The sequence below is a fragment of the Solanum pennellii genome, chromosome 10 (assembly GCF_001406875.1).
Source record: "Solanum pennellii chromosome 10, SPENNV200".
Classification (NCBI taxonomy): Eukaryota; Viridiplantae; Streptophyta; class Magnoliopsida; order Solanales; family Solanaceae; genus Solanum; species Solanum pennellii.
In genome coordinates, this window is record NC_028646.1 from 5,732,109 (window position 1) to 5,746,441 (window position 14,333).

A 14,333-nucleotide genomic window follows, 5' to 3' on the forward strand; every position below is an offset into this window, starting at 1 on the left:
TATATATATATATATATATATATATATATATATATATATGAAAAGAAAAAACATATGTAGTTTTCTCCAGAAAATTATCTGCATTGTTCAAGAATTTAACCATTTTCAAGAAATATTCTTTACAAAAATTACAATGAATAGAAAATTAAGAATCTAACTATGACATATTAAGAATCTTGGCCATGAGTTAAATTAAATAATAGAAAATAAATATAGAACTCCACAAGTTATTTATAACATGAAATAGATTCTAATTTCAGTTGATTTTTAGGTAATCAATAATAAATAAGCACAAATAAAAAGTTAAATACCTGAAATAAGAAACGCAATGAAAAGAACACTACAATGAAATTTTGAGATGCTAAATGCCATGTTTAATATTTTGAAGTTATAAAATATGAATCTAATTAACAAATGTTTTACTTAATTTATAAGAGAAGAATTGAAAATATTTTTGGAAAATTATGTCAGTTCTTTATTTATTTCATGACTTTTTCCTTACACCCTCTTGTAATATGTTAGTATCAATTAAATTATCATAGCACTTTTGGTGCTTCAGTTTTGGTAAATTTTATTTTGGTTATTTTAAATATTCTTAAATAAGGATAACATATATTTAGAGATAAATAATGTACAAAATATTGGCTATAATATTACGAATCGTTTAAAAATGGTAGCATATTATATTTGGAGCCTCACAATTATACTGCACCACCTACAAAACAAAATAAGGTAGCATCTACTTAGAAACATTAATATAAATATGAATATTACATACCTAAATTTAGAATATATAATATTTCATATCTTCATTTAGAATTCACATTAATGATAGAATACTTTATTTTTTAAAATTTAGTTTTCTTATGTGTAATGTTGTGTCACGCCTTGAGCCTACATTTTTTACGTGGCCGGCACTTGAGAACCATTATTGTCCCCAAGCTAACCATTGGCATGACTCAACAAAAATAAATTCAAATATAAAGTTTTAATTCAAATGTCTCAAATGCTTAACTTAGAACATTTTAAAATAGGGCAAACTACAGAAGTAAACTACAATTTATTCCCTAAAAGTTTATAATTAGAAAAATCTCTCAAAACAGATATAATAATATAAGCGTTGATACATTAATCTAATGTGTGAGATACATTGATCGTTAGTAAGATACTTTACATTTTATACATGATGTATTAATTTGATGTACATTTTATACATGATAAACTAATTTGATGCGTGAGATACACTAATCTCATGCACGAGATACATTAATCTAATGCTCGAGGTATATTTTATACATGATACACTAATTTAATGCGCGAGATACACTAATGTGATGTGCAAGATGCATTAATTTGATGAGCGAGATACATTAATATGATACGCAAAAATGAGAGATTTTGAAAATTTGTAGAACTTATAGGGGATTAATGGTAATAAGTAAACTAAAAGGTGAAATTTCTATAATTAATCCATAAAAGTATTCAAACTAGCCACAAGGGAAACTCAAATCTAGAACACTAATAATAGAAAATAAAATAGACTCTACTATCTATGAAGCCTCTAATACTATGAGGGATATTGTAACAAAACCCCAAATCATCCTAACAAAACTGGAATAAATGAGGGATCCTCCGGAAGCAAGGAGACTCATCAAAGCTAACTCGAATTGCTATGGTATCAACGAAGTGCCTGTTGATGACCTTGATTTTCTGAATTTGCATCATAAAACAATGCATGCCAAATGGCATCAGTACATTGAATGTACGAGCATGTAAGTGGAACACTGAACATGACATAAAAGCTTGTGGAAATAAAGAAATATACTCACCTGAACTCTACTCAACTCGTGAATACTCAACTCAATGCAGTATAAAAACAACAACAAAAATGCAGTTTATATAGAAAATTTAAAACAGTAGATAACAACTTAATGTATTTAAAAATACAATAAATACTCACTTTGTATGTGAAGATACAAAATAACTCAATTTGGGAGATTCTCTAATCGATAACCAATCACTATAAGCTATGTGATGATACAATGTCTTGCTTATGCTGTCAGTTTTGTCCTATACCTTGCAAGTGTATAAGAACATCCTCAACTAAGTGGATCACTAAGTATGATTAAAAAGCAATAAGGGATCATCTAAAAAGTATGACCCTTTCTACCCACGTTGGCTACACGGCTTATGATAACTCTGAGTTATATAAAATCGTCCCCATATCGGTGCTCAATACTACTCTCAAAATATAACTCAACTCGTATGTTTAAAAACATTTTCTCATCCTCAAGTTTTGAGATTACCACTCAAAAGATTCTCTTAAAAGAGATTGATAGAATATATGCCTTCACTTAACAAGTAATGGACCAGGTCCCTTGATACACTAACACGTATGAACAGAAAGTAAATGCAGTTTAAACAACACAGCGATTTTACGTGGAAACCTCCTTGCTTAAGGGAGTAAAACCACGACCTGTCCCACAGGATTTTCAATCGTTTTCACTAATCTTCAAAAGCAAAAGCAAAACACGATTACAACAAGTGTGAGAAGAAGTTTTTAATCTCACGTTTAAGCAATAGACTCTATTGCTTAAAAAGCCTAAGTAGAAAACAATCTACCCACTAAGCTATCCCACCTGGACAACCTAGACTTTTGACACCACCCACTGATTCCTTTATAGATTAAGGAATAGTTTACAGTTTAAGAACAAGAGAATGTACTCCTAACAACTATACGAAAAGCTCCAGAGATTGCTGTTGTTCTTGGAATAATTCTGCCTTTGTTTGCTAGCAGCCTTTGCAAATGTTCTTGAAGAATTTTATCTCAAGTTGCAAAAACTGCCCAAGATGTTTAGGAAAGTGCCTTTTATATGGACAAGTCACTTTCCTTAAAATCTTTGTCATTGGTTGGAGAAGTCTTACTTTCTGACGCCATCGGGAAGTGTGCACCTACTTTCTGTACCGTCTCCAGCTGGCAGTCAACTGACTCATCACCATGAGAGCCTGGTACCTCTACTAGGTCCCTGGGTTTGTTTCATCTGCAACACTCAAGTAAGAAACCTGGTACCTTTTCAAGGTCCCTAAGTTTTTCAAATCATCAAAACTACAAATAACATTTTCCCCCTTTTTGATGATGATAAACAATGATCTCAGATCTTCTCCAACTTTGTTCCCCCTTGCTATGTTCCCCCTCACTGTATTCTTTAGCTACTTACAGTTTTACTTCCCCCTTTTGGCATCATAAAAAAGATATGCAGTAAACCAATGATGTCAACAGAAATACTGAACAAGATCAAAGCTAAAGAGCAATCAATCAGTAAGGGAAAAGCATGCACAAGAGAAAATAATCAGAACAGCAAAGGAATAAGTTAACCAGCATGTCATCATAACATTAATACATTAAAATAAAACTAAAAATCCATCAACACAGTGATAAGCCACAAAAAAAAACGACACAGGGGATAATTTTTAACAGGCTAGGAAGAGGGGGGAGGATGAGACAGGGACTGGATGACAAGAGTGAGTCGTGCATTGGCAGCATCATTATCTTTGATAGCCTTTTCTTGCAGGGCAGTTATCTTCGCCTTCAACTCAGCATTCTCTCTCTCCAGAGCTTGTACCACTGAAGAACCAGGTCCCTCACTCTGTGCAGTAAGCAGTTCTGCTTTGAGTATAGCAATCTCAGCCTTTTTACCACTCAAACGCACAGTGAGCTCCTCAACCTCGTGCTTTAGCTGATCCTGATCTTTAATAATTTGAGCCATTTTGCTCTTTGGATAGCCTCTTCCTTCAATGCACTCGCACTCAACCAAGGTACTTTCGGAGATAGTCTGCTTAACCGTCCCAATCCTTCCAGCACTGAGAGGAATGTGAAAATATTTGAACACCTCTGTGAGGAAGTATCCATAGCCCATTCCATGCACACCTTTTCTCTCAATGACTGTTTTGTGGATATGCTCAAGCATTAGGCCTGGGAGGTTCAGGGCTTCAAAGTTGCACAACATCTCCATTACAAACAGATCAGCAGCAGTTGCTACTGTCCTCTTTTCAGTGCGAGGAAGGAGAACTTTGTTGACAAACTCAAAGACCAACTGGTACTCACTCTTCATGATTTTCTTATAAATCCCAGCAACCTTAGTTGTGGGTGTCTTTGAAATCATAAAAGCAAACTCAGAAGAGCAAGTTTTGCCCAGTACAGATCGGGTCCCCTCTTTAGGCACCCTTAGAATTTTGCCCAACACATCCTCATCTAAAAATATAGCAATGTCATTTACCCGAGTGAAGAGACTCCCATCTTCCCTGAATTGAACATTATAGTAGAATTCACGAACTTCTTCTTCATGGAGGATGGGAGATTTCTTGTTGAACAAGTGCAGCCAAGATTGGATCTCTACCATATCATGTAGAGAATCCATGCCATGAAGAGTTATGATACTCATATCAAACACTCTTCCTGCTAGGACTGCTTGGTTTCTCAGGTTGTCAACCACTTCCTGCAAGTTGACACCCTCATCTTCCCTAGCTTGGGAACCAGGTCCCTGTGACCGTTTCCTCTTTCCCTCAGATCTCTTCCCTTTTGTCTTTATGGTCTCAACCTTTTTTGCAACCTTTCCTTTTTTTTTTCCAGAACTTTTCTTCCTAGTCTTCTTTTCCTCTTCTCCACCAGACACCTCAACCACATTTTCCACAGGTATTTTAAAATTGGATACCTTGAAGGTTCTTGCACTTCTAACTGCAGCAGTAGAACGTGCATTTTCCTTCAAGGCATTAGTCATCAACTTTTGGGCGGCAGACCTAGTAGTAGGCCGTCTCCTAACTGTCTCCTCTACAACCTTTTCTTTTCCCTTTCTATAAATCTCCTTCTCTCGTATCTCAACCTTCCATCTCAAGGGCTCCTCCTCACTTCCAGAGTCAGAGGAAGAAGAGGAATACCTGCCTATATCAGGGGTTTTATCAAAGATAGGTTGTGTTGTTCTTACCTCGTCCCTTTCCAAGACTTCCGTTTGCTCCGCCATGGCTTCTTCCCGCATTCTAGCCAAGCTTTCAACCACTAATTCCTCAGTCGCTGCCAGTATGTTGGATTAAGAAGCTTTATGTTTTGGTAAATATCCTTCAAAGAGATTGTCTGGCAACATGTCTTGAAACGGACCAGGTCTGGTAGGCACAACTGAACTGTTTAGATCTATGGTGTAGAAAGGGTTATCAGGAATGTCTTGTTGAGAACTGGAAGGGGGATTGAGTCCAGCTTGTGTAGTGGTTGGAGAGTAGAAGGCAAGAGGCTCTATTTCACTAAGAGCGTCTAACATTTGTTTGGAAGAGGATGAAGGAGAAGACATATTTTTCACACGAGGAGAAGGTTTCTTTGAACGGTGAAGAGAAGAAGAAGGAAACAAATTTTGCCTTTTTAAGCTTTTGCTAAAACCCTTCGTGAACAGGAAGAAGTTAATAGACAGATGAGGGTTTCAAAAAGGAGTAAATGGCCTTTTAAAAAGGCGTGAAAAGGTGCCAGGTCCTTGATTGGATGTGTCGATTGGAAAAGAAACGATGGGACAAACGGTCAGAGTAACCGATGACTGACACGTGGCATTATCAACGGTCATATTTTCAGTTTCAATTTAATGTATAAATGCTAACCTGAATAGGCACCAGGTACCATAGCACAGTTAAATCTCATTCCTCAGTTGTTCTAGTTTCTTCCTTTGCTAAGCAGATCCTTGCTGATAGTATACCTACAAAAGGTACAAAAAGGATCTTGTTCAGATATTTAAATGTTTACACACAGGATACCTGCACTGCAATTTTAGCCCTCAAGGGAGTTCAACTGTTGAGAGCTAAGAACATCACTTGGAGATTAACATGCCCAACTTCAACCGATTTCTCTCAAATTGATCCTTGCTAAGAGCTTTGGTGAAGATGTCTGCAATTTGTTCCTCCGTTGGACAATATGTGAGCACAATGTTTCCCTTCTCAACATTATCTCTCAAAAAGTGATATCTGACATCAATATGCTTTGTTCTCTTATGATGGACATGATTCTTTCCCATACTAACAACACTAGTATTAGCACACATAAGAGGAATAGCTTTGATGTGAATCCCAAAATCTTCCAAGTGTTGCCTGATCCACAGCAACTGAGAACAACAGGCTGCAGCAGCTACATATTCAGCTTCAGCAGTTGAGAGAGCCACAGAGTTCTGCTTCTTGGTACCCCAGGAGATAAGTGATGATCCAAGGAAATGAGCCATTACAGAGGTACTCTTCCTGTCAACTTGATACCCAGCAAAATCAGCATCTGCAAAACCAACTAGATCAAAAGTGTCACCTGCTGGATAGAAGAGAACCAGGTCCCCTGTCTTCTTCAAGTATCTGAGAATACGTTTTGCAGCCTTCAAGTGTGAATCACGAGGACATGCTTGAAATCTGGCACACATTCCAACACTATAAACAATGTCAGGTCTGCTAGCAGTCAGATACAACAAGGATCCAATGATTCCCCTGTACATTGTTTGATTCACAAGAGGATCAGATTTCTCTATTACAAGCTTGGAATTTGTTCCCATAGAAGTATCAATAGGTTTAGAATCAACCATATTGAATTTCTTCAGGAGCTCCTTAATGTACTTCTCCTGACAAATTGAAATACCATTTGATGATTGCTTGATTTGCAGACCCAGGAAGAATGTTAATTCACCCATCATGCTCATTTCAAACTCCCTTCCCATTAGTGATGAGAATTCTTCACACAGATGTTCTGAAGTAGCTCCAAAAATTATGTCATCCACATAAACTTGAATGATAAGCAATTCTTGTTCTCTTTTTAATAAAAATAAAGTATTGTCTATCTTGCCTCTTTTGAAACCATTCTTCAGCAGGAACTTTGACAGCCTTTCATACCATGCTCTTGGATCCTGCTTCAGACCATACAGTGCCTTATTCAATCTAAACACATGATCTGGTAGCTCTGCATCTTCAAAGCCAGGAGGTTGCTTGACAAACACCTCTTCCTTGAGATCTCCATTCAAAAATGCACTCTTTACATCCATTTGATACAGTTTGAACCCCATGAATGCAGCAAAAGCTATTAAAATTCTAATAGCCTCCATTCTGGCAATAGGTGCAAATGTCTCATCATAGTCTATTCCCTCTTCTTGATTGTATCGTTGCACCACCAATCTGGGCTTATTTCTAGTAATCACTCCATTTTCATCAAGCTTGTTTCTGAAAACCCATCTAGTTCCTATTACTGTTCTGCCTTCAGGTCGAGGAACCAGGTACCATACCTTGCTTCTTTCAAACTGATGAAGTTCTTCTTGCATAGAATTGATCCAGTCTGCATCACTTAATGCTTCTTTCACATTCTTGGGTTCAATAGATGATATGAATGCTGAGAATGCAACTAGATTTCTTGTTTTTGATCTAGTATGAATTCCAGAATTCAGAGGAGAAATGAGATTATCAAGAGGATGTGATGAACTATGTTTCCATCATGATCTTGGTGCAGACTGATTGAGCTGATCAGCATGTTCTTCTTCATCAAGGGTGACTTCATTTTCTGGGGAGTCTGATGTACTCTCGCTGGAATTTTGAGTAGTACCAGGTACCCTATCATCTTTTTCAACCTCAACAGCCTCTTCAGGTAGACTATGATTCTGATCATCACAGTCATTTTTCAGTTGTTGATCTGCATCAGTTTCACCTCCTTCAGTCTTCTTTGATTTGAACAGTTTCATCACATCATCATGATCATTTGATCCATCATTCTTCAAGCTTACATCTTCATCAAAAACAACATGGATGCTTTCTTCAATGCATTGAGTTCGTTTGTTGAATATTCTGTAAGCCTTGCTTGATGAAGAATATCCAACAAACTTCTAGGATCGAATTTTCCCAGATCATCCTTTCCATTATTTAGCACAAAACATCTGCATCCAAAAGCTCTAAAATAGCTCAGCATAGGCTTTCTGTTGTTGAGCAGCTCATAGGGGGTCTTATTTAAAACAGCTCTTATTAGACACCTGTTGGTAACATGACAAGCTGTATTAACAGCTTCAGCCCAGAAATTTTGAGGAAGATTTGATTCAATAATCATAGTTCTGGCAATGTTCACCAAGGTTCTATTTTTCCTTTCCACTACTCCATTTTGTTAAGGAGTCCTTGGAGCAGAAAAATTATGACTCATACCATTCTCCATGCAGAATATATCAAGTGTTGAGTTCTCAAACTCAGTACCATGATCAGATCGAATGCTGCAAATGACTTGATTCAATTTGGTTTGAATCATTTTGAAAAATACCACCAACTCTTCAGCTGTGTCTGCCTTTGATCTCAAGAATTTTGTCCAAGTGTATCTTGAGTAATCATCAACAATCACCAAAATGTACTTCTTTCCATTTCTGCTTTGAACTTTCAAGGGTCCACACAAGTCCATATGAAGCAGCTCTAGAGTTCTTGATGATGTTACTTGCTTTTTGGGCTTAAAGGATGATCTGATTTGCTTTCCTTTAACACAGGCTTCACAGATTTTATTTTCAGCAAACTTTNACTTCAGCTTGGGCAGACCTCGGACCAGGTCCTTAGAAATCAATTTGTTCAATAAAGATGAGCTCACATGCCCCAGCCTACGATGCCAAAGATCAACATTCTCATTCTGAGCACTAAGACATGTTAGGTCATCTCCATGAGACGTTTCTAAGTTTGCCAGATACATATTTTTACTTTTGTGTGCAGTGAGAATTACCTTGTTTGTAGTTAGACTCACCACAGTGCATTTCTCAGAAGTAAACTTGACCTCATTTCCTTTATCACAGATTTGTGACACACTTAACAAGCTGTACTTCAACCCATCACATGATACACATTGTCAATTGAATCTTCAAGAGATCTTCCTACTTTGCCAACTCCCAAAATGTACCCCTTCTTTCCGTCACCAAAAGAGACACCTCCTCCTTGAAGTGTCTTGAGTGAGAGGAAGTTTTTTACATCACCAGTCATATGCTTAGAGCATCCACTGTCCATATACCAACATTGACTGCTGCTCCTCTCACTCACCTGCATCAATGATCACTTGTTTAGCTTGGAACCCATTTCAATTTGAGTTCCCAGAAGGCAGACAAAGGAGTGATTAGATTGTATTTAGTCCAATAGGGTAGATTTTGAAGTTTTCTAACAAAGGACATGGGAGCAGGGACAGATTTTTTCTTTGAAAATCTGTGAGTTGAAACATGCTTTGGAGGACCAGATCTCTCTTTTGGTAAATTTTTCCTTTCAGCATAATTAGAGAGCCTTTCACAGAAGTTTCTCCAGCTAGAACACTCACCCTTTAAATGTCCATTCTTACCACAGTGAAGACATAGCAGATTGTCAGACATAAACACATACTTACTATGAGGATTATAAGGAGGAGTGATGTTCAAACTTCCTAGTCCTTTCTTATTGAAATTACTCTGATTTGTTGCATTTGACAGTAACTTTGAGGATTTTGTCCACTTAAGGGATTTTTCAAGTTATTCCTTAAGTTTGACAATATCCTGTTCTAATTTGTTACTCTTTTCAAGCGACAAACCAAGTTTTTTCTCAGAGTTTTTCAATTTTTCTTGAATTTCAGCTTGCAAACCATTGACATTCCATTCAGCTTCTTCAGTAATCTGGTTCAACTGGTTCTTAAGTTCAGAGTTATTTGACTCTAGAGACACCATTCTTGACATTTTCTCTTCAAGTTTAACTTTGTTTTCAGTTAAACTGTCAAGTTCAGCATTCATGGTGTCTCTTTCAGATGTTAACTCTATCACAAAATCAATCATGACTTTTGCCGAAGTTCTCAACTTTTTAAGAGAATATTTATCCAAGTCATTTTTCATATCTAGAAGAGTTGCCTGATTGTCCTCTTCTTCATTTTCTGTGTGAGCCATGAGAGCAAACATTTCATTGAAGACAGTTTCCTCCTCATGTACAGCAACCATGGACACATCTTTTGGCTCATCAGGGTCTTCTGAATAACTTGAGGAATCACCCCATGCAGCAAGAGCCTTTTTGACAACTAAATCTGCAGCAGCTTTTCGATCTCTCTTGCCGAGTACCAGGTCCCTTCTATTCTCTTTGTCACTTCTTGGTTTTTGATGTTCCTTGTTTTCATTCTTGAGCAAAGGACACTCTCTGATGAAGTGCCCAGCTTTTCAGCACTTGTAGCAAGTATCACCTTGAGCAGCATTTCGAGTACCATTTGTTCCTCTTTTATAAACTTTATTTTTCCTCACAATTTTTTGAAATCTGCTGATGAGATATGCCATATCATCATCACTTGAATCTTCATCTGATTTGTACTTCAGCATCAATGACTTGTCCTTCTTGTCTTCCTTCTTTGACAAATTGTAATTTCGATTCATCTCATGTGTCTTCAGATTACCAATCAAAGCATCCATAGTCAGCACCTTCAAATCCTTGGCTTCTGTAATGGCATCCACCTTGCTTTCCCAAGACTTTGGAAGAATTTGAAGCACTTTTCTGACTTGTTTGGTCATGCTTATAGGTTCACCCAGACTTCGCAGCTCATTTGTAATGGAAGACAACTTGGTGAACATGTCATGTATTGTTTCTCCTTCCTTCATTTTGAAGTTCTCATACCGTGAGGTAAGTATGTCAATCTTAGATTCTTTGACTTGTTCAGTTCCTTCATGTGTAGTCTTCAAACAGTCCCAAATTTCCTTAGCAGACTCACAAGCTGACACTCTGTTGTACTCATTAGGTCCTATCCCACAGACAAGAAGATTTTTAGCTTTGAAACCTTTTTCAATCTTTTTTCTGTCAGCTTCGTCATATTTCTGTTTAGGCTTTGGAACAAGATTTGTCTTCTCTCCATCATTTTCTTCTATCGTTGGAACGAATGGTCCATCCAGTACAATATCCCATAACTCACTGTCTTCAGCCATGAGGTAATTGTGCATTCTAACTTTCCACCAACTGTAGAAATGTCCATTGAAACGGGGAGGTCTTGTCGACGACTGACCTTCTTCGAGGTTAAGTGGAGCTGCCATTTTAGAGCAAATATCACTTCCTTGGTGTTAACCAAATAGATAGTGCCTGCTCTGATACTACTTGATAGAATATATGCCTTCACTTAACAAGTAATGGACCAGGTCCCTTACTACACTAATGAATAAAACCAGAAAGTTAAATGCAGTAAAATCAACACGATGATTTTACATGGAAACCTCCTTGCTTAAGGGAGTAAAACCACGACCTGTCTCACAGGATTTTAAATCGTTTTGACTAATCTTCAAAAGCAAAAGTAAAACACGATTACACCAAATGTGAGAAAAAGTTTTTGATCTCACGTTTAAGCAATAGTCCCTATTGCTTAACAAGCCTAAGTAGAAAACTATCTACCCACTAAGCTATCCCACTTGGACAACCTAGACTTTTAACACTACACACTAATTCCTTTATAGATTCAGGAATAGTTTATAGTTTAAGAACAAGAGAATGTATTCCTAAACAACTACACGAAAAGCTCCAGAGATTGTTGTTGTTCTTGGAATAATTCTGCCTTTGTTTTCTAGAAGCCTTTGCAAATGTTCTTGAAGAGGTTTCTCTCAAGTTGAAAAAACTGCCAAAAATGTTTAGGAAAGTGCCTTTTATATGGACAAGTCACTTTCCTAAACCTCTTTGCCATTGGTTGAAAAAGTCACACTTTCTGACGCCATCGGGAAGTGTGCACCTACTTTCTGTACCGCTCCAGCTGGCAGTCAACTGGCTCGTCATCATGAGAGCCTGGTACCTCTACTAGGTCCCTGGGTTTGTTTCATCTGCAATACTCAAGTAAGAAACCTGCAATACTCAAGTAAGAAACCTGGTACCTTTACAAGGTCCCTAAGTTTGTCAAATCATCAAAACTACAAATAACACATGTCTATTCGCAACCATTGCTGCCCATGATGCATCATGTAAAGCCCCTTGACATGGTTCAACAGGATAGTTTAAGGATTGCAGCTATCAAAATAGTAGCGAGCCACTTGTCAAGATCAGAGCCGCCTCTTAGGCGTGAGGTTGTGACTTACATGCTTGATGCTGATTTACATTCATTCAGCATGAGAAAAGTCCGTGCAAATTGGTTCAGGATCATTGATGTCATAGCTGGGGTAATTGACATTGTCAAATGGGTGGATGACACACGTGGCTGGAAGAATCCGACTGCAACTTTACTTGTCCATGCACTTTTGGTGATGCTCGTGTGGTTTCCTGACCTGATCATACCTACATTTGCCTTCTATGTGTTTCTGATTGGTGCCTGGAAGTACAGGTTCAGATCTCGAGATACTTTACCCCACTTTGATCCAAAGATCTCACTGGCAGAGTCACTAGATAGAGATGAGCTTGATGAAGAGTTTGATACATTTCCTTGCACTAGACCTAATGAATTGGTACGAGCCAGATATGATAAACTGCGCATGCTTGGGGAACGAGTTCAGACAATCTTGGGAGATTTCGCAACACAAGGGGAGAGAGTGCAAGCATTGGTAACTTGGCGTGACCCTCGAGCCACAGGGATATTTATTGGGCTGTGCTTTGTCGTGGCATTCATTTTATTCTTAGTACCATCTAAAATGGTGTCTATGGCCTTTGGTTTCTACTACCTCCGCCATCCCATATTTAGGGATAGAATGCCTTCCCCTGCTTTGAATTTCTTTAGAAAGTTGCCTTCACTTTCAGACATAATGCTCTAGTTCTATTTAAGTACTAGTAAATATGTTCGCACTTCGTGCCGTGCATTAGCATAATTTTTATGTCATAATAATTCACAAATATTTTTTTAATTTCTATATATGTCATCTCAGAAAGGTTACAATGTATTTCAATATTAATTTCCATCACTGTATTAGTCCGTAAATAACTATTATCATTGATAAATCTCTTATCTAAGTTATTTCATCAAATGTGAAAACTCACTAATTCATAGCTAAATAAATATTGGGCGTCATATCTATCGGTCAGACATAAAACATACAATCAGCGGTGATCTGAATCAGTCAAGAAAGCTATGGAGTATTTCTTTCATCATATTCCACAAACACCATGAAGTAGATATAGCTTCAATCATATCAATAAGCCGCGTACTATATTAGCACAATAATGATTATGAAATGGACAAAGGAGATATTATAATACATAAATAAACTAAGATAAAAGTTTGATGTTCCACTACTAAAAAGAGCTCAAAATTGATACAGTCTGGTTGATTTGTTTGTCCCTCTCTCGGGAGTCCTCCATATCGTCCCTCGGGTGGATTAAAATAATAAGAGTCCTTACGAGCATATCGAAATGGAGTTGCACATGACCTTAACATACAACTTGTCTCATAGCAAGAAATCGAGTCAAGCAAATGTCTTAAGAGTGATGTTGTTGAATTCATAATACTTGAGGTCTCTCAATCTAGTGTCGGAAAACCTACAGTACGACAAGGCTTGAAGTAGAGGCATCTATAGACACACAAATTTTATTAGATTTAATTCATACAAAATTTGGACTAAATTCTTGTTATTTGGGTTGAATGATTAATTTGAGCTTTACAAATAAATAAGTCCATTTTTAACAAATTCATGTCCACCGTCTATTTCACCTTGACACCCAAACTCATACCACATGTCAGGGTGACTAGACATCCAAGACAATAAGGTGACGCCACATGTCCAAATGAGGTGGTAGTCTCAGTCAAATGCAAGAACCAATCACAATCCGTCAAATGTCCAAATGACATCGTTTTGCCAACTTAAGCAACATTGTCCACCTCTTTCAACTATAAATACGGGACGAACATGACATTCTGATGGAATTCTACAAAAGACTTCAACAAGCATTAGAGCAAGCGTCGGAGAAAGCTACCACATCATCTACATATCTCTTTGAAGGAGTGGTCAACAAAGTTCTACTCGAAGATCGACTTGAAACGACAAATTGCTCCCCAACGTTTCTGGAGATCAAATACTAGCTCTTCAAATGAGTGGTCAATGGAGTTATTTTCGTATATCGACATGAAACAACAAATTGCTTCCCGATGTTTTTGGAGATCAAACACATCTCAAGGAGGTTTACATTATCCTACATTTGAAAAATACGTTAGTGACATTCCTCAAAACACGGAGAAATTTGAAAAGAAGAATAAGAGAACAACATAATTGTACTCACAAGATTCATCAATAAAAATCACATTTTTGTTTTATTTATTCTGCTTGCAGTTAATTATTGGTGCTTACGGAATCTTTTTACGAATAAGATGAAATTTGGAGTTAACTTTTTAGATATTTTAAGTTGTTCGTTAGACATATAAATTTTATTGG

General features: G+C 37.2%; 1 protein-coding gene across 1 annotated transcript; it reads right to left on the minus strand.

Annotated features, from left to right (window-relative positions):
- Nucleotides 1-9,506: 9,506 nt before the first annotated feature.
- LOC107032670 lies at nucleotides 9,507-11,033 on the minus strand. Its single transcript, XM_015234247.1, has 3 exons — nucleotides 10,301-11,033; nucleotides 9,922-10,171; nucleotides 9,507-9,741 (listed from the first exon to the last, which is right to left on the minus strand). The coding sequence occupies exons 1-3, from the start codon at nucleotides 11,031-11,033 to the stop codon at nucleotides 9,507-9,509; spliced, it is 1,218 nt and encodes a 405-aa protein (XP_015089733.1).
- Between the last annotated feature and the right edge of the window lie 3,300 nt (nucleotides 11,034-14,333).